The sequence below is a fragment of the Pistacia vera genome, unplaced genomic scaffold, assembly GCF_008641045.1.
Source record: "Pistacia vera cultivar Batoury unplaced genomic scaffold, PisVer_v2 Contig137, whole genome shotgun sequence".
Lineage (NCBI taxonomy): Eukaryota > Viridiplantae > Streptophyta > Magnoliopsida > Sapindales > Anacardiaceae > Pistacia > Pistacia vera.
The window spans coordinates 613112-635000 of record NW_022195434.1 but is presented as its reverse complement, the minus strand read 5'-3'; the positions used below and the strand labels follow the sequence as shown (position 1 = coordinate 635000).

Here is a 21889-nt window from a genome sequence, read left to right as displayed (position 1 = left end):
AAGGATTGGCAAGAAATTAAACAAGTTAATAGTTGAATTCTAATTAACATAAATACTTAACCGAACAATACAACACTCAACAAGGGTTCTAGCTTTGATGACCAGAAGCAGAAATTTTCTCTCTTGTGGCTGAACTGAACTTATTAGATGGAGGGTTCTTCTCCAAGCAAAACTTCCCTGAAAATAGCTTCACATAAAACTTTTTCATGAATCAGTAGATGACCGCCATCAGAAACTTCATGATACTGAATCCAAGGTAGCTTCTTCGCAACATAACGCTGCAGTTCAAATGGCACAAGCTTGTCTGCATAACCTTCCCACAGGTGGACAGATACCTCATTGTTAGGAAATGGATTCTGTAGCTCCATTGGATCAAAGTCCCATTTACCAAAATGCACCATGATGTCTCGAGTAAGAGATTCATAAATGCCTTGCTGCCGAATCTTATACTGTAATTAATAACATAATCATGTCAAAATTTCTACTAGTAAAAATTCTCTGAATTCTTATAAAGATAGGAAGAAAGAAGTTACCTCATCAGGATTTGGTACTTGTGACATTTGCTTTACAGTTTCTACATCTCGCTTATTGAAAAGAATTGGGTGCCTCTCCATGATGGATGAATAAGGAAACCATTTCTGGGTTAACCACCAATATAATAGTGAAGGGGCATGGTGTGCTATGGAAAGTTTCATTTGGTCTCTGATAAGTTGCTGTTTGAAGACTTTATTCGCCAGTTCCGAAGGAAAAGAGGGCCACCAGAAGTTAATCACTGGAACTACTAGAGTTACACCAGCAAGCCTGCAAAGAACGGTTTTAGACAAGTATATTAGTCTTGGTTCTATATAAATATGTATGATGTCTCAAATCTTGAAAGTTCATTTACAATTGCATCCAAAGTTAATAGTATAGATGGATTTTTTCGGAATTTGTCAATTATAATTACTTTATAGTTCACATCATAAGTTCACAACAGAAGCATATGAGGGTTAGAAGGAAGAATTAGAAAAGGGAAACATGCCTGTGTGGTATGTATTTGAGACAAGCCCAAACGGGGTATGTTCCAATGGAGACCCCAATAAGGTAAAACTTGGGGCCTAGATGCAGCTGATCAGCAAGTTCTTGAATGTCGAATGCTTCGCTCTTCACCGAGCGTTCGGGGTTTGGATCACTCTCCCCATACCCAGCTCTATCAAATGTCAAAACACATACACCCAGTTCATTCATCACCTCCTGCAAGCCAATAACATCTTACATTCATTTTGTATTCTATAAATGTACCGGTACCATGCCTATGTTCCAAACCCGATGCAAAATTATTTGACATTAACATTTGCAAAATATAAGCGTAGAGTTGAATTTTGATCCGATAATTGCTAAACAAATTTTCATACAAAACTTATTGCTTTCCATCAGCATGATATAGTGTAGGTATGCATATGCTTTCCCAGAGAAATAAAATCTAACTATATTGAAAGTATTTTTACACTTTTCAATTGCCCCCAAGTTGGTGCTGCTCTGATACAAATTGAAACAACCACAATTGAGTAGAACTTACCCTTAAAATCCGGCTTGTAAGGGATGGTATCTACATGGTTAGTAACCCATATGCCAAGCTCATTCTTTAGTGATGTGGGACAAGATTAGGATTGTTACACAATTTGCTTTAACTCTATTTCTATGGATTATGTAACCTTATGCCGAAAATTTTACTTCATATGAGTAATTTTACATGGATGATGATTTCAATTGGCCAAAATACCGACAATTCATGACTTAGAAGGCTATAATATAATTGCAGATCGGAAGTTATATGAGTAAGAAGGTGGGTTTAGAGTAGAGTACATACTTGAGAAAGAGGCAAATAAATGTCCTTGGAGCTGTCAAAACCGTGGACAAGGATGAGTTTGTACTTGGCATTTTCCCTTGGAACACCTCTTTCTCTGAAGGCCAAATTCCTTCCATCACTAAGCTTGATTCTTGGTGATTTAACAGGAGGACCATTGGGTGTTCCACAAATTTTTGAAGGTGGAGGCTTTATGCTCTTATATGCATACACCAGAACTCCCACTCCTAACACCACTACTGCCACACCAAACATCACTCACTGCAGATAAAATACAAAGACAATATAATGATCATACTTGGAAAATATTGAATCAACAAAGACAAAAAACAGAATCATAAAAGAACAAACATGTTTAACTGGAAGAGCTATGGGAAAACCAACCTGAAGAATGGCAAATTATGTTTGGGTTTTAGGCACTTAACCCATCTCAAGCTTTTAAATTAAGCAAATAGTTTGGTTGATTTTCACTGTTGCCACAGTACGTGCCCGTGTTTGACTGGTAGACATAATTCTCCTTCAAAGTTGTGTTTGTAACAATTTCCAAACATAAGAAAAATAGAATATTTGGTACACCCAAGTTTACATATGACTTTTAATTATCAAAGTGGTTTCATCTCCTGGATAGTTCTATGCTTGCTGATTGTTCACTTTTACAAAAATATGTAGGCATTGCTGATACCAGTAAAGCTTATTCCTTTCTCAATGTTGCTGCTAATTGGGGTAGGTGAAAGAAACGTGTAGTCAATTGGAAATACCTTGGTCAACCCTGTGTGTTGGGGAGTTAGCTGCAACTCTTTATTAGGTTACACCTAATACCTACCTCTATAGTAAAGAATTTATGAACTTTCCACAAAACATCCCTACATTCTAAATGGTAATAATAAGTATTGTAATTTGTAAATGATATCTAGGACTCATTAGGTCAGACAGATTTTGTTTGAATTAATACTATAAAGTATTTGTGAATAGTATATAATAAATAAGTTCAAATTTCATTATTAAATTAATTCACACATAGATATTTATATTTATAATAACAAAAAATTAATAAAAAAATTCCAAAAAATTAATTAATGAAATGAATGATTATGGAAGTAAAAGTGCTATTATCACAGCTCATAAAGGTTAATATTATTTTGGATAATTTTTTTTATAAGCTTCTATTCTACAACATTTAAATACAAAGATATTAAAACTGTTTTGTAGCTATCACTTATTAAAAGTAAAAATAAAATGGAAAGTGTCTTAAGTTGAAACTAGCTCCTTTGATAATACGAATTCAAGTAAATGAAGAGGAAGATAAAACGGATAAAACTACATATGGCTTCCAGTATATTATTTTAGGTAAGCATCACAACACAAATTCTTAGCTTATGAAGATCCAGATTTAGGAACATTTTATTTACATACTGGAACCTCAAGAAAATTCCTCTCTATGAGACCATTACAACAAGAATATTTAGCATCAAAACATGGAACAATTTTCTTATAGCTAAGTTCAAGAGCATGCATTAAACCCAGAAGACAAGGGGCCTAGCTGAGCAAAAGTGCTTTCAGAACGGCTTCACAGTTTTTGTTCTCGAACATAAGCAAATGTCCAGCATCTGCAACCTCATGATACTGTATCCATGGAACCTTCTCCGAGATATAACGATTTATTTCAATAGGAATGATTCTGTCCTCAAAACCTTGCCAGATGTGGACTGGCCTCTCATTGTCAGGAAAAGGATTACTTAGATCCATGGGATCAAATTCCCATTTCGCATAGCCTGTTATTATGTCTTGATATAGACACTCGTAAACACCTTGCTGTCTAATCTTTTCCTGTTGCAGAAACATAACCAAGAATCATCAGGTGAAGGTTTAAGCTCCAGCAATAATATGCCAGTTTGAAATTGGAAAAGAAAACAAATAGACAGAACTTAATCTGATAGTCATCAAAGTATTACTTAATCTGATAATCATCAAAGTATTATATTTCTTTGATGTGTTAATTAAACATGTATTGACATCTCATATGTAATTGAAGAAAATCAAGAAATTCAAGATGATTGAAAGTTCCAGTCACTTGTCATAATGTAAATGCAGGCAGTTATAAAATAGAATACCAAACAACCAGTATACCATGACTATAGACAAATAACTATTTATTTCGAATTTAACCATGGGCTGATGGGACATTCAAGGCATATTCAGTGAAATAATTGCTCTTTTAAGTGCAAACCAACAATGTGCAAGAAATTAACTACCTGACCGACTATAGGGGATTCTGACAACTTCTTCAAGATCTCCAAATCTCGGGGACTAAAAACTGACAAATTACCATTCATAATGCTCCATTTCTTAGACATCCACCAGTTGATTAACCAAGGAAAGTGATGAGCAACCCGAAATGTCATTTGGTACTGCACAGGCAGCTTTTTGAAGGCTTCTTTAGCTAAATTGGCAGGAAGACAGGGCCACCAGTAGTGCACAAATGGAACCACCAGGGAAGCTCCAGATAACCTGTGAAGAAGACTCGAAGAATTAGAAGACTTGAATTTGAAAGTGTCAAAAAAGGGAAAGGAGCAACAAGAAGCAATATTCTATGTATCAAACTTGCCTATGCGGTATGTATTTTAGGCAACCATAAACAGGATATGCCCCCATTGATATACCAATTACATAGAACCTAGATCCAATCTCCAACTTGTCTGCTAGTTCTTGAATATCATTTGCTTCACTCTTCACTGAACGTGATGGATCTGGATCACTCTCGCCATAACCTGGTCGGTCGAAGAACAAGATATAAATCTTGAGCTCCTCTATAAGCTCCTGAAAATTAAAGCATAATGAAGAATTTACCATATTTCAAAGCATGATATCAATTATATCAATGCAGCAAGGAAAAGATATGCAAATTCTGAAATAAAAGCATGTGAATGATATACTGTATGACCAATCATGCCTTTGTTTATACAGAATTACTTTGTGGCTATTGATGATCCATAAACAACTTACATAATTCATTGATGGTGACATAGTCTAATACATTAATCTTGGTTTTCAACATGTATACATACATATTATTCACCACAAGCATATAAGTATATGCAGATGCAGATGATACAATTGCTACTTGACAAAGAACTGGAAAGATTTCACTCAATTTTACTGTATCTTTCTGACTATCCAAAAGATATGATAGTTCAAATTTCTAATATCGTTGGACACAGTATTGCATAAACACCTGCATGTTTCTAACATCTCTATCTCACAGCTGGTTGTTCAAGGATCTGAACCAATCATGTTTATTGTCAATCCCAAAAAAGAAAAATAATTTGACCAGGTCTATCTTTTGTTTCTTTCAGTATTAGCCTGAAATAAATGAGACTAATGTTTCAATTAGCCATCCAGCCAAGCTGTGATTTTGGACAATGTAAATATCGAAAAACTAAAACACAGCCACAACTTTAAACAAATTTAAAACAAGGTGCAGGGTTTTAAGAAGCATCATCAGTTCATACTTGAGGGATGGGTAAACTGAGATCTTTGGAGCTGTCAAAGCCATGAACGATGATGATTTTGTATTTGGCCTCCTCCTTGGCAACCCCAGTTTCTCGATAAGCCAAATGCCTCCCATCACTGAGTTTTACTCTTGGTGAAGTAACAGGTGGACCACCTGGTGACCCACATATCTTTGGAGGAGGAGGTTTTATTGCCTGATAAGCCCACCCCAAAAGACCCACTGCCAAGGCCACTGCTATTGGTGCAAACATTTCTGGAGAAGTATAACACTGTATTAATCATGTCAGCAACAAAATAACTTAAAGAGGAAAGAAGTATAAAGGAGTTGACTAAATTCATCCAAACATAGGAATGATATTCATAAAGATTGACCATGACAATATGTTTTAAAGGAAAATGAATTAAGAAGTACCAATAAAAGGTATGCAGAGCATATTTTCCTTGAGCTTCTGGGGTGTTATAAGTTATGCTTTAGGCCACTTATTCTTCTTGGGTATCAAATAACATATTCGATTCATGGTCACCGTTAATAGTTTTGATGACCAAGAATACTTCTACATGATTATCAGTGGTTATTCCTTATTGGTAGCTCAGTACATATCAGTTGAAAAGGGAGGAAAAAATAAGATCATAGGAATTTGGACAATTAATACATGGAAGTTAGCCTTTTAAGAATACAGTGGGTTTGAATATGTAATATCCCTATATGATAAAACCAAGGGAGAAACTAATGTAATTTGTTCTTGAATAAATGCTTTAGAAACAACAAACTATACAAAATCCAAAGGGAAAAATTCATAAATAATTTCTTTCACTCTCCTAAATGTTTATATTCATTTCAACAAACATTTCCAAACTTCTACGTTTGAAGATGATATTTTCAAACAATTTAACAATTGATTCAGTTAGTCCAGTGATTTCCATCAGTGATTAATGCTCTCTATTGAATTTACAAACAGAGACAACATTGTACTACAGGCTTTCATTCATCCATAATCACACCCACCAGACATACTGCACTTCCACTAATGAGTGAGCTAAGCCGATTACCAAGATGACCAGCATGACTTTCAGTGCAATAAGTTTGGTTTAGCCTCACCTCTTCTCTATTTTAAGCAGTACATCAATGTCAACAACTGTATGTTGTCATAGAAAATACAGATAAATTATTTAGGGTGCAATTGCGTGTTCCAACTTCAAGGTGATCAACGAGCTACCTAAAAGCATCATCATATGCTATTCAACAAGTTTTCTATGCATTTCTTCGTAGTCCTGAGTACTTGGACTACTACTAATACAGGTATTCCGATGTCAACCTCATAACATATGCACCTTGCCACCTTGGCAAGTTCAAGTACTTTCATGCAAACTAATACAAAATAGAAACAACAAAACTTCTGATTCAGTTCAGCAATGCCAGATTTCATTGTGGTAACAGAAATCATAAGCGTTTTAATCTATGAATCTTAAAGATTTAATTCGATTCTTTTCTTGATCAACAAAAAAGAAAAAACAGAATCAAATGAAATTCACATGGAAAAGGTACTTGCAACTTAAACAAACTCAACCCAGAAATCTAAATAAATTCATACCCTTTGATCCAATCACTAAAACGAACAGCAACTAAAGTGGAAACTATTGTGATAAATCTATCCACTAGAGAAGTAAAGATAAAATAAATTTAGTACAGTGAAAAATAAAAAGAAAGAACGAAACCCAGAAACCAGAACTCAAGCGAAAGAAAGTGAACAGAAGTGAAAAACGAACCTGGAGGAATTGGGTATGGACTGGTTATAACTTTGATAGTTCTTGAACTGAGCACTCAGTGATGCCGCTACTAATAGTAGTATCTTCTTGACTCAAAGCTGTTATTCTTTGCTTAGAAGTAAAAGAATTTCACTTGGACATGGAAAATGGAAAAGACACACCAAAGCATCTCATCCGCAAATGAGATGGTGCCAAGCCAAATTATCTTTCAGGGAAAAAACCAATGTGCTGCCAAAACCGGATGTCAATATCTGATAGTGGAATGACTCTTTCAACTTCAAATCTAATTTTGCATCTTGCTTCAGATAAAATAGTAATTTTCATACGGTACCTCAAATGTCCATGAAGCCCATGTTTTCATGCGTATCAATTCTGCAATTACTAACAATAGTATTCTAGTAAATTTGATAAAGTTTAGCGGTATTTTCTTTTTTTTATTAATTTGGGCTTCATAATTCTAAACTGCCCAGTAAAAATATTGCTAGCAAAAAAAAAAAAAAAAAAAAGTCAATGACCTAATGGTTTAAATAATTCATACACCAAAAACTTACAGACAATGATTTGATTGAACGTGCCATGTGAAGTGAAAATGACGAGATCCAATCCAGTAAGAGTCGTGAAGAATTGTGTTTATTCTCATAGCTATTGATAATTATGCTGCAATATGATACACCTTGATTCAGAAATCTATTACTTATTCAACCTTTTTAAACATAGTCCAAATTTGTGGATCCAAAAGTCTTATAAAACGATTTTGGTAAGAAAACGTGTTTGAAAGATCTCACTAAAGTGAACGGATCAATGAAATAAATGGTAGGACTTTTGATGAACAAGGCACAGTTGCCAGTTGCCATTGACAGGGAAGCTGTTTAATAAGCCATTACTAAAATGGAAGTCCAAATCGTTTTCTTGATAAATTTACAATAGAAGGCACCAGAAGTTAAAATAGCCTGAATTTATGGCTGTTAGAAGTCTATTTACCAAGTATACCAGCTTAATTTACAACTCTTTACAGGGTGTAAAGCAATTTCACCAGTAGTCTTTGCAGGAACAAGAACCATTGTCAAAATGATGGAAACGATTTTGATCTCTCACAATAATGCGATGTCTACAAACCTTAGAAACCAGCTTCATGAAGCTATGACAGTCGCAGCAAATCCTAAGGTTCTTTACTATGTGAATAGGAGTATCCTTGCTTGTGTTTAGTAGTCCAAATGCTAGTGCCATCTTCTCACTATGAAGGTAAAGCAAACTTTCTTTACTATTCTCCTCAACATCTTGAAGAACTTGACTCAGGTCAGGCTCATATCCTTCCAACTTTAGCCTTGAAACTAACTGCTCTATCTTTACGATAATCTCACTATTATATCTTAAATCCATGTCTTTTGCAACGAGGAATTGATGAACCTTCCCATCTATAAGGATTGAACTGCACCCAGGAATTTTTCTTACACCTCTGTGTTTCATCAGTAGTCTAACCTTGCTAACATCATCCCATCTTCCAGCCTTGGCATAAATATTTGATAGCAAAACATAACTACTTGAGTCTTTTGGGTCCAACTTTATTGCTTGTATGGCAGCAATTTCACCGATGACAACATTACTGAGCTTCACACTGGCACTAAGGAGAGACTTCCAAGCTAAAACATCAGCCTCTATAGGCATATGTTGTATAACTGCAAGTGCATCAGCTAAATATCCTGCCCTGCCATATAGATCAACCAGACATCCATAGTGTTGAAGCTTAGGAACAATGTTGTACTTCTCTTGCATGATTTTGAAATAAAATTGGCCCTCATCGACTAAACCTGCATGACCGAAAGCATTCAAGAGCCCCACGAAAGTAATCTCATCGGGCTTAATATCCATCCTTTCCAAGTCAAGAAAGATTTCAAGGGCTTGTTGACCAAGGCCATTGATTGCAAGACCAGATATCATAGAATTCCAATCCCCAATGTTTCTTTCACGCGATACTCTCCCAAAGATATCATATGCATTCTCTATGTAACCACATTTCGAGTACATATCTATTAGCGCAGATGCAATGAACCCAGAACTCAATTTCATCTTATTTGCAGATATATAAGCATGCAACCATTTCCCTTCTTGAATGAAACCCAAATCAGCAATGGCTGCAAGAACGCTAACAATAGCAGGAACATCAGGTTTAACTCCTAGACTCAACATCTCTCTAAATAAATCCAATGCTTCAATAGGACGATGATTACTCACATACGCAGAAATCATTGATGTCCAAGTAATCACATCCTTTTCGCTCGTCATCCTAAAAACCTCCTCAGCAAGCTCACAGCTCCCAGACTTACCATATCCATCAATCATCGCATTACAAGAAACCAAGTCCCTTTCAGGCATCTCCTCAAACAACCTACTTGCCAACTCAATCTCCCCCACCCTCAAGTAACCCGAGAGCATTGAATTCCAAGAAATCAAATCTTTCTCAGGCATTTTATCAAACACGAGTCTGGCCGACTCAATCTCCCCCAGTTCTAAGTACATTCTAACCACAGAATTGGACACAAATGGATCACACAACAAATGGGTTTTCAAGACTTGGGCAAAAACTTGCTGCCCTTCTTTAATTGCACTCAATTTACCACAGGCTTTTAACACACAAGTGCTTTAGAAACAACAAACTATACAAAATCCAAAGGGAAAAATTCATAAATAATTTCTTTCACCTCTCCTAAATGTTTATATTCATTTCAACAAACATTTCCCAACTTTACGTTTGAGATGATATTTTCAAACAATTTAACAATTGATTCAGTTGTCCGTGATTTCCATCAGTGATTAATGCTTCTATTGAATTTACAAACAGAGACAACATTGTAATACAGGCTTTCATTCATCCATAATCACACCCACCAGACATACTGCACCCACATGAGTGAGCTAAGCCGATTACCAAGATGACCAGCAACTTTCAGTGATAAGTTTGGTTTAGCCTCACCTCTTCTCTATTTTAAGCAGACATCAATGTCAACAACTGTATGTTGTCATAGAAAATACAGATAAATTATTGGGTGCAATTGCGTGTTCCAACTTCAAGGTGATCAACGAGCTAACTAAAAGCATATCATATGCTATCAAAAAGTTTTCTTGCATTTCTGTAGTCCTGAGTACTTGGACTACTACTAATACAGGTATTCCGATGTCAACCTCATAACATATGCACCTTGCCACACTTGGCAAGTTCAAGTACTTTCATGCAAACTAATAAAAATAGAAACAACAAAACTTCTGATTCAGTTCAGCAATGCCAGATTTCATGTGGTAACAGAAATCATAAGCGTTTTAATCTATGAATCTTAAAGATTTAATTCGTTCTTCTTGATCAACAAAAAAGAAAAAACAGAATCAAATGAAATTCACATGAAAAGGTACTTGCAACTTAAACAACTCAACCCAGAATCTAAATAAATTCATACCCTTTGACCAATCAATAAACGAACAGCAACTAAAGTGGAAACTATTGTGATAAATCTATCCACTAGAGAAGTAAAGATAAAATAAATTAGTACAGTGAAAAATAAAAGAAAGAACGAAACCCAGAAACAGAACTCAAGCGAAAGAAAGTGAACAGAAGTGAAAAACGAACCTGGAGGAATTGGGTATGGACTGGTTATAACTTGATAGTTCTGAATGAGCAATCAGTGATGCCGCTCTAATAGTAGTATCTTCTTGACTCAAAGCTGGTATTCTTTGCTTAGAAGTAAAAGAATTTCACTGTTTCGCATAGCCTGTTATTATGTCTTGATATAGACACTCGTAAACACCTTGCTGTCTAATCTTTTCCTGTTGCAGAAACATAACCAAGAATCATCAGGTGAAGGTTTAAGCTCCAGCAATAATATGCCAGTTTGAAATTGGAAAAGAAAACAAATAGACAGAACTTAATCTGATAGTCATCAAAGTATTACTTAATCTGATAATCATCAAAGTATTATATTTCTTTGATGTGTTAATTAAACATGTATTGACATCTCATATGTAATTGAAGAAAATCAAGAAATTCAAGATGATTGAAAGTTCCAGTCACTTGTCATAATGTAAATGCAGGCAGTTATAAAATAGAATACCAAACAACCAGTATACCATGACTACAGACAAATAACCCTTTATTTCAAATTTAACCATGGGTTGATGGGACATTCAAGGCATATTCAGTGAAATAATTGCTCTTTTAAGTGCAAACCAACAATGTGCAAGAAATTAACTACCTGACCGACTATAGGTGATTCTGACAACTTCTTCAAGATCTCCAAATCTCGGGGACTAAAAACTGACAAATTACCATTCATAATGCTCCATTTCTTAGACATCCACCAGTTGATTAACCAAGGAAAGTGATGAGCAACCCGAAATGTCATTTGGTACTGCACAGGCAGCTTTTTGAAGGCTTCTTTAGCTAAATTGGCAGGAAGACAGGGCCACCAGTAGTGCACAAATGGAACCACCAGGGAAGCTCCAGATAACCTGTGAAGAAGACTCGAAGAATTAGAAGACTTGAATTTGAAAGTGTCAAAAAAGGGAAAGGAGCAACAAGAAGCAATATTCTATGTATCAAACTTGCCTATGCGGTATGTATTTTAGGCAACCATAAACAGGATATGCCCCCATTGATATACCAATTACATAGAACCTAGATCCAATCTCCAACTTGTCTGCTAGTTCTTGAATATCATTTGCTTCACTCTTCACTGACCGTGATGGATCTGGATCACTCTCGCCATAACCTGGTCGGTCGAAGAACAAGATATAAATCTTGAGCTCCTCTATAAGCTCCTGAAAATTAAAGCATAATGAAGAATTTACCATATTTCAAAGCATGATATCAATTATATCAATGCAGCAAGGAAAAGATATGCAAATTCTGAAATAAAAGCATGTGAATGATATACTGTATGACCAATCATGCCTTTGTTTATACAGAATTACTTTGTGGCTATTGATGATCCATAAACAACTTACATAATTCATTGATGGTGACATAGTCTAATACATTAATCTTGGTTTTCAACATGTATACATACATATTATTCACCACAAGCATATAAGTATATGCAGATGCAGATGATACAATTGCTACTTGACAAAGAACTGGAAAGATTTCACTCAATTTTACTGTATCTTTCTGACTATCCAAAAGATATGATAGTTCAAATTTCTAATATCGTTGGACACAGTATTGCATAAACACCTGCATGTTTCTAACATCTCTATCTCACAGCTGGTTGTTCAAGGATCTGAAACAATCATGTTTATTGTCAATCCCAAAAAAGAAAAATAATTTGACCAGGACTATTTTTTGTTTCTTTCAGTATTAGCCTGAAATAAATGAGACTAATGTTTCAATTAGCCATCCAGCCAAGCTGTGATTTTGGACAATGTAAATATCGAAAAACTAAAACACAGCCACAACTTTAAACAAATTAAAAACAAGGTGCAGGGTTTTAAGAAGCATCATCAGTTCATACTTGAGGGATGGGTAAACTGAGATCTTTGGAGCTGTCAAAGCCATGAACGATGATGATTTTGTATTTGGCCTCCTCCTTGGCAACCCCAGTTTCTCGATAAGCCAAATGCCTCCCATCACTGAGTTTTACTCTTGGTGAAGTAACAGGTGGACCACCTGGTGACCCACATATCTTTGGAGGAGGAGGTTTTATTGCCTGATAAGCCCACCCCAAAAGACCCACTGCCAAGGCCACTGCTATTGGTGCAAACATTTCTGGAGAAGTATAACACTGTATTAATCATGTCAGCAACAAAATAACTTAAAGAGGAAAGAAGTATAAAGGAGTTGACTAAATTCATCCAAACATAGGAATGATACTCATAAAGATTGACCATGACAATATGTTTTAAAGGAAAATGAATTACGAAGTACCAATAAAAGGTATGCAGAGCATATTTTCCTTGAGCTTCTGGGGTGTTATAAGTTATGCTTTAGGCCACTTATTCTTCTTGGGTATCAAATAACATATTCGATTCATGGTCACCGTTAATAGTTTTGATGACCAAGAATACTTCTACATGATTATCAGTGGTTATTCCTTATTGGTAGCTCAGTACATATCAGTTGAAAAGGGAGGAAAAAATAAGATCATAGGAATTTGGACAATTAATACATGGAAGTTAGCCTTTTAAGAATACAGTGGGTTTGAATATGTAATATCCCTATATGATAAAACCAAGGGAGAAACTAATGTAATTTGTTCTTGAATAAATGCTTTAGAAACAACAAACTATACAAAATCCAAAGGGAAAAATTCATAAATAATTTCTTTCACTCTCCTAAATGTTTATATTCATTTCAACAAACATTTCCAAACTTCTACGTTTGAAGATGATATTTTCAAACAATTTAACAATTGATACAGTTAGTCCGGTGATTTCCATCAGTGATTAATGATCTCTATTGAATTTACAAACAGAGACAACATTGTACTACAGGCTTTCATTCATCCATAATCACACCCACCAGACATACTGCACTTCCACTAATGAGTGAGCTAAGCCGATTACCAAGATGACCAGCAACTTTCAGTGTAATAAGTTTGGTTTAGCCTCACCTCTTCTCTATTTTAAGCAGTACATCAATGTCAACAACTGTATGTTGTCATAGAAAATACAGATAAATTATTTTGGGTGCAATTGCGTGTTCCAACTTCACGGTGATCAACGAGCTACCTAAAAGCATCATCATATGCTATTCAACAAGTTTTCTTTGCATTTCTTCGTAGTCCTGAGTACTTGGACTACTACTAATACAGGTATTCCGATGTCAACCTCATAACATATGCACCTTGCCACCTTGGCAAGTTCAAGTACTTTCATGCAAACTAATATAAAATAGAAACAACAAAACTTCTGATTCAGTTCAGCAATGCCAGATTTCATTGTGGTAACAGAAATCATAAGCGTTTTAATCTATGAATCTTAAAGATTTAATTCGATTCTTTTCTTGATCAACAAAAAAGAAAAAACAGAATCAAATGAAATTCACATAGAAAAGGTACTTGCAACTTAAACAAACTCAACCCAGAAATCTAAATAAATTCATACCCTTTGATCCAATCACTAAAACGAACAGCAACTAAAGTGGAAACTATTGTGATAAATCTATCCACTAGAGAAGTAAAGATAAAATAAATTTAGTACAGTGAAAAATAAAAAGAAAGAACGAAACCCAGAAACCAGAACTCAAGCGAAAGAAAGTGAACAGAAGTGAAAAACGAACCTGGAGGAATTGGGTATGGACTGGTTATAACTTTGATAGTTCTTGAACTGAGCACTCAGTGATGCCGCTACTAATAGTAGTATCTTCTTGACTCAAAGCTGTTATTCTTTGCTTAGAAGTAAAAGAATTTCACTTGGACATGGAAAATGGAAAAGACACACCAAAGCATCTCATCCGCAAATGAGATGGTGCCAAGCCAAATTATCTTTCAGGGAAAAAACCAATGTGCTGCCAAAACCGGATGTCAATATCTGATAGTGGAATGACTCTTTCAACTTCAAATCTAATTTTGCATCTTGCTTCAGATAAAATAGTAATTTTCATACGGTACCTCAAATGTCCATGAAGCCCATGTTTTCATGCGTATCAATTCTGCAATTACTAACAATAGTATTCTAGTAAATTTGATAAAGTTTAGCGGTATTTTCTTTTTTTTATTAATTTGGGCTTCATAATTCTAAACTGCCCAGTAAAAATATTGCTAGCAAAAAAAAAAAAAAAAAAAAGTCAATGACCTAATGGTTTAAATAATTCATACACCAAAAACTTACAGACAATGATTTGATTGAACGTGCCATGTGAAGTGAAAATGACGAGATCCAATCCAGTAAGAGTCGTGAAGAATTGTGTTTATTCTCATAGCTATTGATAATTATGCTGCAATATGATACACCTTGATTCAGAAATCTATTACTTATTCAACCTTTTTAAACATAGTCCAAATTTGTGGATCCAAAAGTCTTATAAAACGATTTTGGTAAGAAAACGTGTTTGAAAGATCTCACTAAAGTGAACGGATCAATGAAATAAATGGTAGGACTTTTGATGAACAAGGCACAGTTGCCAGTTGCCATTGACAGGGAAGCTGTTTAATAAGCCATTACTAAAATGGAAGTCCAAATCGTTTTCTTGATAAATTTACAATAGAAGGCACCAGAAGTTAAAATAGCCTGAATTTATGGCTGTTAGAAGTCTATTTACCAAGTATACCAGCTTAATTTACAACTCTTTACAGGGTGTAAAGCAATTTCACCAGTAGTCTTTGCAGGAACAAGAACCATTGTCAAAATGATGGAAACGATTTTGATCTCTCACAATAATGCGATGTCTACAAACCTTAGAAACCAGCTTCATGAAGCTATGACAGTCGCAGCAAATCCTAAGGTTCTTTACTATGTGAATAGGAGTATCCTTGCTTGTGTTTAGTAGTCCAAATGCTAGTGCCATCTTCTCACTATGAAGGTAAAGCAAACTTTCTTTACTATTCTCCTCAACATCTTGAAGAACTTGACTCAGGTCAGGCTCATATCCTTCCAACTTTAGCCTTGAAACTAACTGCTCTATCTTTACGATAATCTCACTATTATATCTTAAATCCATGTCTTTTGCAACGAGGAATTGATGAACCTTCCCATCTATAAGGATTGAACTGCACCCAGGAATTTTTCTTACACCTCTGTGTTTCATCAGTAGTCTAACCTTGCTAACATCATCCCATCTTCCAGCCTTGGCATAAATATTTGATAGCAAAACATAACTACTTGAGTCTTTTGGGTCCAACTTTATTGCTTGTATGGCAGCAATTTCACCGATGACAACATTACTGAGCTTCACACTGGCACTAAGGAGAGACTTCCAAGCTAAAACATCAGCCTCTATAGGCATATGTTGTATAACTGCAAGTGCATCAGCTAAATATCCTGCCCTGCCATATAGATCAACCAGACATCCATAGTGTTGAAGCTTAGGAACAATGTTGTACTTCTCTTGCATGATTTTGAAATAAAATTGGCCCTCATCGACTAAACCTGCATGACCGAAAGCATTCAAGAGCCCCACGAAAGTAATCTCATCGGGCTTAATATCCATCCTTTCCAAGTCAAGAAAGATTTCAAGGGCTTGTTGACCAAGGCCATTGATTGCAAGACCAGATATCATAGAATTCCAATCCCCAATGTTTCTTTCACGCGATACTCTCCCAAAGATATCATATGCATTCTCTATGTAACCACATTTCGAGTACATATCTATTAGCGCAGATGCAATGAACCCAGAACTCAATTTCATCTTATTTGCACATATATAAGCATGCAACCATTTCCCTTCTTCAATGAAACCCAAATCAGCAATGGCTGCAAGAACACTAACAATAGCAGGAACATCAGGTTTAACTCCTAGACTCAACATCTCTCTAAATAAATCCAATGCTTCAATAGGACGATGATTACTCACATACGCAGAAATCATTGATGTCCAAGTAACCACATCCTTTTCGCTCGTCATCCTAAAAACCTCCTCAGCAAGCTCACAGCTCCCAGACTTACCATATCCATCAATCATCGCATTACAAGAAACCAAGTCCCTTTCAGGCATCTCCTCAAACAACCTACTTGCCAACTCAATCTCCCCCGCCCTCAAGTAACCCGAGAGCATTGAATTCCAAGAAATCAAATCTCTCTCAGGCATTTTATCAAACACGCGTCTCGCCGACTCAATCTCCCCCAGTTCTAAGTACATTCTAACCACAGAATTGGACACAAATGGATCACACAACAAATCAGTTTTCAAGACTTGGGCAAAAACTTGCTGCCCTTCTTTAATTGCACTCAATTTACCACAGGCTTTTAACACACAAGGAAGAGAAAATGAAATTCCATTCAACTCATTCAAACAAGAAAGCATATGAACATAAAGAGTAATAGATTCTAACGGGTCACCATTATCACAACAACCCTTTATAAGTACGTAAAAGATAAAGTAATTGGGGCTATTGATTCTGTTAAATACAGAAGAAGCGTAGGCTAAGCTATGTGGGAGACGAGAGAGAGCACAAAAAGCAATGAGTTTGCTTACAGTGAAAGTGTGATTAACCAAATTGGTTTTGATCAAGTAAGCGTGGATTTGCTGCACTTGTTTCATAGTTTTGCATTTGTATAAGTTCGCAGGTATTGTTACTGGGACTGGAATGGCTGCAGTCATTGTTGTTTACTGTTTAGGCTTCCCGCCCTTTACTTCCTGCTTGTCGATTTGAGACTTCTATTTAGACATGTAAAGGCCAAGATGCTGTTCATAATAGGCCAGCCCATACAAATAGTATATCATGTTGTCAAGGCCCAGAACGGCGCAATGGGCATGGAACCAATGGGCCGCACCGGGACCAAGCCTAAGCTCCAATGAGTTAGCACGAAACTTTTATATTAATTGGATTTTGTATTTGGGTCAATAAAAAGCTTGGAAGATTAAAATTACTAATTGGATCCCAATTTTATATTAATTTTCATTCTATCTTAAGTTCAATCTTTCTATACCGGAAAACTCTTATTTATAAAACAAAATATTATTTGAATAACAAATGTTCGAATAATTGAGATCGAACGATTCCTTAATAGGATAACCTTAACTCTTTTAAATCAGAGTTATGGGTTCCATATCTATGAATCATGATCCATTATTTACAAGTCATGTCTCCCAACATACAGGAATATTAACTTACCCTCATGATGGCTTCATTCCATTATTTAAAAGTCATGTCTCCAACTAGGATATACATTAAGGTATCTATCTTAAAATTTAATTCTGATAGCCAAGATAAGCTATCTCTTCAACAGGATATAGATTGTCCAGTTTTATTCCATTGACTTGCGGACCGTGTATTTAAACATGTCCACATATGAACCCCTCATATGTCCAATTGAAGGTTTGGTTTAACATGGTTTAGGACATCTAGTATACTTGCAAATATTTAATAACATGAAATAAAATTCCTTTATTACATAATCAAAATGTTGTTAATACATAAAAATTATCTAGCCCTAGGGCATTAATTTTATGGCCTTGATTCTATGCCGATGGCTCCTCAGTAATATGTCCATTACAGATGCGTAAAATTTAATGCATGAAATAATATTAAATTATATGTTTATTTATTCTTATGAGTTACTATGAGGTTAAAGTCCTTTAATTGCGCGGAACAAGGAGTGTAACTAAAATTAATGACCATGTTTCATTGGATGTTAGTAGCCTTAACCACATGCCTCTACAACAAAAATTTTGAAATTCTAAGTTCTTATATTTTTGTGGGTTTAATTGCGTTGATTCTAACAATAATAAATTAAAAAAAGTTTTCGAGTTTATTTAAAATGTTTAATTTTCTTTAGTTATATGAAAATTAAAATGATTTTGTGTAATGAGTCAAAATAGTCTAAAGAATATATTTTAGATCACATGATTATTATACTTTTAGCTTTGAAAAGAGTATACTACTAAATAATTATTGTTAGAGTAATCGACTTTTTCCCACCCAACGTTTGTCTTAATGACAATTTCTCCCCTAAAAAAGTTTCAAAACACCACTTTTTCATTCAAAGTTAACATTCCGTTACTATGTGACAAAAATTATCTCTATCACCTTCATTTAAATCTTTGGCCTCCTTTCTACAAAACTCATTTCACTTCGATACATGATTTTTCTCCGATTGTTAGACACGACAAAACTAGAGTTTCTTATTTTTAGTTGATTTCTAGCCAATTCCAACAGTAAATATTTAATCGATCACTACTATTTGATCCACCGAACTCCACTTTATAAAAACCCTCTTACCCTGACTTCTAGTAATTCACCAAACGTCAACTGAGAAAATGAAATGCATTTTAGGTATTAACGAAATATAGACTTTTAGTGGAAAAGTGGTATTTTGAAACTCTGTAAAGTGAAAAAGTGTTACTAAGGCAAATCTTGGGTGAGAAAAAGTCGTTTACTCTTATTGTTATCATATATGACTCAATTCTCTTAAGAATTAATAGTACCCTTCAACAAATTTGATTAAATTAGTATCTTCCTTTTAACAAATTGATGAAGCCCTCCTTAAATAATAACTTTCTCATTAAAGTTATTAAAATTTCAGATGTTAGAAATTAGAATGATTTAAGGCCAACTCTTTTAACAATAGAAATTGTAGTTCAAATAAGGGGCTATCAGGTTATTAACTTTCTATGTGTGTGGTGTCTAGGGAGTAAATAAAAAGGAAAATCAGGTGGCATCGATCGGGGCAGGGGTTGGGTGTATAATGTTAATATTGGATAATTCCTGGGGCCATATAAGGGTCCCCCGACCTTTTTATTAATAGGCCTTACCCATTTGAAATAAGCCCATTTATCATAATTCTTAAAATTTAAGTCTAGACTTGTTTATTATTATATATATTTTTTGCCCATGGTCTTAATTTCTTAACAGTTTATCAGCCCAGGCCCGTTTAGAAGGGAATCGGACCCTGGTCACGTAATAGCAATTTGTAAGACAAACTCTAAAATGTTGCGTAATTATCTTTACATGTATAATGAAAATTGTTCAAACCCATAACTTAAGTCATCGCTGTGAAGATTGAGTAAGATTCCAAGAAAAATTAAGAAAAAGTGGAAGAGAGATTTGTTGATAGAATCTGGATCTGCGTTATTTTAAACTCACTGTAGCTCAGCTCACTTTACTCTTTTATACGTAAAAGAGTAAAGTGAGAGTTAGTTTACAATCTGAGCTTAAGCTAAAACAAAACTACACTGTTTCTGTACAACTTTCCACAAGCCCTCACAAGTTTGATAGTTAATCAAATAACACCCATTTTACACTACATTCTAACATTCCCCCTTAAACTGATCTGGGGTAATGTTTTGGGTATTCTGATGTTCAATTTTCTGCGATCACACCAGTTTGCATTCCTTTGACTTTACATTCTATCATCCCCCTTAAGATCTGGAGTAGTTCTGGGTATTCTGATCTTCAAAAACTTCTGCTAAAAAAAAAACTTGCATTTGCTGATCTTCAACCTTCGCTGATTCAATATTGTAGATACTATTGAAAATGCAATGTTAAAAAAAAAAAAAAAAAAAACAAACTCCAAGCAAATTGAAGAAAGCTACAACTCCAGCACTTGCTGGTTTACATCTCAGCAAAAAAAAAAAAAAAAAAAAAAAAAAAGGTAGAACCAGTGCTAACAGTTTAGCCAGTTCAAACTCCAAGCAACATTTAAAAACCACCAGTAGAAGTACAACTCCAACTTCTCAACTTTCAATTTTCATTTACACAAAATCATCACACTGAACTAACAACCAGGAAAATTTCAAGCAACATTTAAAACCACCAGTAGAATTACAACTCCAACTTCTCATCATCGCACTGAACTAACAACCAGGCAAACTTCAAGCAACATTTAAAACCACCAGTAGAATTACAACTCCAACTTCTCAACTTTCAATTTTCATTTACACAGAAATCATCACACTGAACTAACAACCAAACAGCATTCCAAGACACAAAATCATCACATTGAACTAACAACCAGGCAGCATTCCAGGAACCATTTTTAGCCAGACCTTACAACCAATCTAACAACCATCTGCCCACTGAGCTAACAACCATTAGCATTTCAGAAACCATTTTAGCCAGACCTTACAACCAATCTGACAGCCATCTACCAGCTGAACTAACAACCATCAGCATTCCAGAAACCATTTTAACCAGACCTTACAACCAATTTGACAACCATCTGCCAACTGAACTAACAATCATCAGCATTTCAGAAACCATTTTAGCCAGACCTTATAGCCAAACTGACAACCATCTGCCAATTGAACTGACAACCACCAGCATTCCAGAAACTATATTGAACCAGACATTACAACCAATCTACAAACAACCATCAACAGGAACTCTCAAATTTACACAGAACAAACAACCACTTGTATTTCAGAAAAAAAAATTCATTTAGAGAGTGACATCCAGAACAGTTCAGTAAGTGATCTTGAGCATTGTCATTTTCTTCTTGATTCAACTTCCTCTTGACTAATAACATTCAGTTTACTTCTCAATTTAGTGAATTGAGTAACAAATAATGCCTTTGTCAGTAAGTCAGCAATCTGCAGTTTGGAAGGCACATATTGGATAGTTAACTTCTTTGCAAGAACCTGCTCTCTAACATAATGTGCATCTATCTCTATATGCTTAGTTCTAGCATGAAACACTGGATTGGCTGCCAAAGCTGCAGCACTTATATTATCACACCAAATGATAGGTGTGACTAAAACGAATAATCCTAACTCTACAAACATACTTTGGAGCCATGCAATTTTGGTGGCTGTTTGAGCTAGAACTCTATATTCAGCCTAGGTTGATGAAAGAGCAACAACCTTTTGTTTTCTAGAGCTCCACTGAATTAAATTTGGTCCCATATACACACAACATCCACTAGTGGACCTCCTGTCTTCCATGTTACTGCCCCAATCCGCATCAGCATAGCATTATATAGTTAAAATGCTTGTTGCCTTAAAATGCAGTCCATAATTCAAGGTACTTTTAATGTATCTTAGAATTCTCTTACACGCTTGCCATTCAAGATCTATGGGAGCTTGCAAAAACTGACTTAGTTTGTTGACTAGAAAACTAATATCAGGTCGTGTAAGTGTCAAATACTGTAGAGCACCCACTGTGCTCTTGTATAAACTTGGATCAA

General features: G+C 35.2%; 3 protein-coding genes across 11 annotated transcripts in view; all 3 read right to left on the bottom strand.

The window, feature by feature from the left end:
• LOC116122750 overlaps positions 1 to 2622 on the bottom strand; it is a 2713-nt gene extending 91 nt beyond the window's left edge. The window contains exons 1-5 of the mRNA XM_031408566.1: positions 2231 to 2622; positions 1850 to 2107; positions 1022 to 1233; positions 534 to 801; positions 1 to 449 (exon numbers count right to left, since the gene is read on the bottom strand). The exon at positions 1 to 449 is cut by the window's left edge and continues 91 nt beyond it. Of these exons, the coding sequence (XP_031264426.1) occupies positions 144 to 449; positions 534 to 801; positions 1022 to 1233; positions 1850 to 2101 (1038 nt within the window). The 5' untranslated portion in view covers positions 2102 to 2107; positions 2231 to 2622 and the 3' untranslated portion in view covers positions 1 to 143. The remainder of the gene's footprint in view (positions 450 to 533; positions 802 to 1021; positions 1234 to 1849; positions 2108 to 2230) is intronic.
• A 515-nt stretch (positions 2623 to 3137) lies between these two features.
• LOC116122749 lies at positions 3138 to 14620 on the bottom strand. Of its 9 annotated transcripts, none has more exons than XM_031408563.1 (6): positions 14388 to 14620; positions 12622 to 12875; positions 11718 to 11929; positions 11365 to 11620; positions 10885 to 10939; positions 3138 to 3618 (listed from the first exon to the last, which is right to left on the bottom strand). In XM_031408563.1, exons 2-6 carry the CDS (start codon positions 12871 to 12873, stop codon positions 3383 to 3385), a joined length of 1011 nt encoding a protein of 336 aa, XP_031264423.1. In that variant the 5' UTR covers positions 12874 to 12875; positions 14388 to 14620; the 3' UTR covers positions 3138 to 3382. The 9 variants fall into 9 exon arrangements, with proteins under 9 accessions (XP_031264423.1, XP_031264422.1, XP_031264424.1 ...); XM_031408562.1 differs by having other exon boundaries at positions 12622 to 12891; positions 14388 to 14619; XM_031408564.1 differs by lacking the exon at positions 14388 to 14620 and adding an exon at positions 14213 to 14363 and having other exon boundaries at positions 12622 to 12891.
• Positions 14621 to 15416: 796 nt separating this feature from the next.
• LOC116122746 (pentatricopeptide repeat-containing protein At1g08070, chloroplastic-like) lies at positions 15417 to 17366 on the bottom strand. Its single transcript, XM_031408555.1, has one exon. It carries the CDS (start codon positions 17364 to 17366, stop codon positions 15417 to 15419), a length of 1950 nt encoding a protein of 649 aa, XP_031264415.1.
• Between the last annotated feature and the right edge of the window lie 4523 nt (positions 17367 to 21889).

Coding starts and splice junctions, on each gene's coding strand:
- LOC116122749 (XM_031408563.1), bottom strand. CDS start 12,873: ATGTTTGCACCAATAGCAGTGGCCTTGGCAGTGGGTCTTTTGGGGTGG. Junction 10,940..11,364: donor AATCACCTATAGTCGGTCAG/GTAGTTAATTTC, acceptor TTTCTGCAACAG/GAAAAGATTAGACAGCAAGG. Junction 3,619..10,884: donor ATATCAAGACATAATAACAG/GCTATGCGAAAC, acceptor ACATAATAACAG/GCTATGCGAAATGGGAATTT.
- LOC116122746 (XM_031408555.1), bottom strand. CDS start 17,366: ATGACTGCAGCCATTCCAGTCCCAGTAACAATACCTGCGAACTTATAC.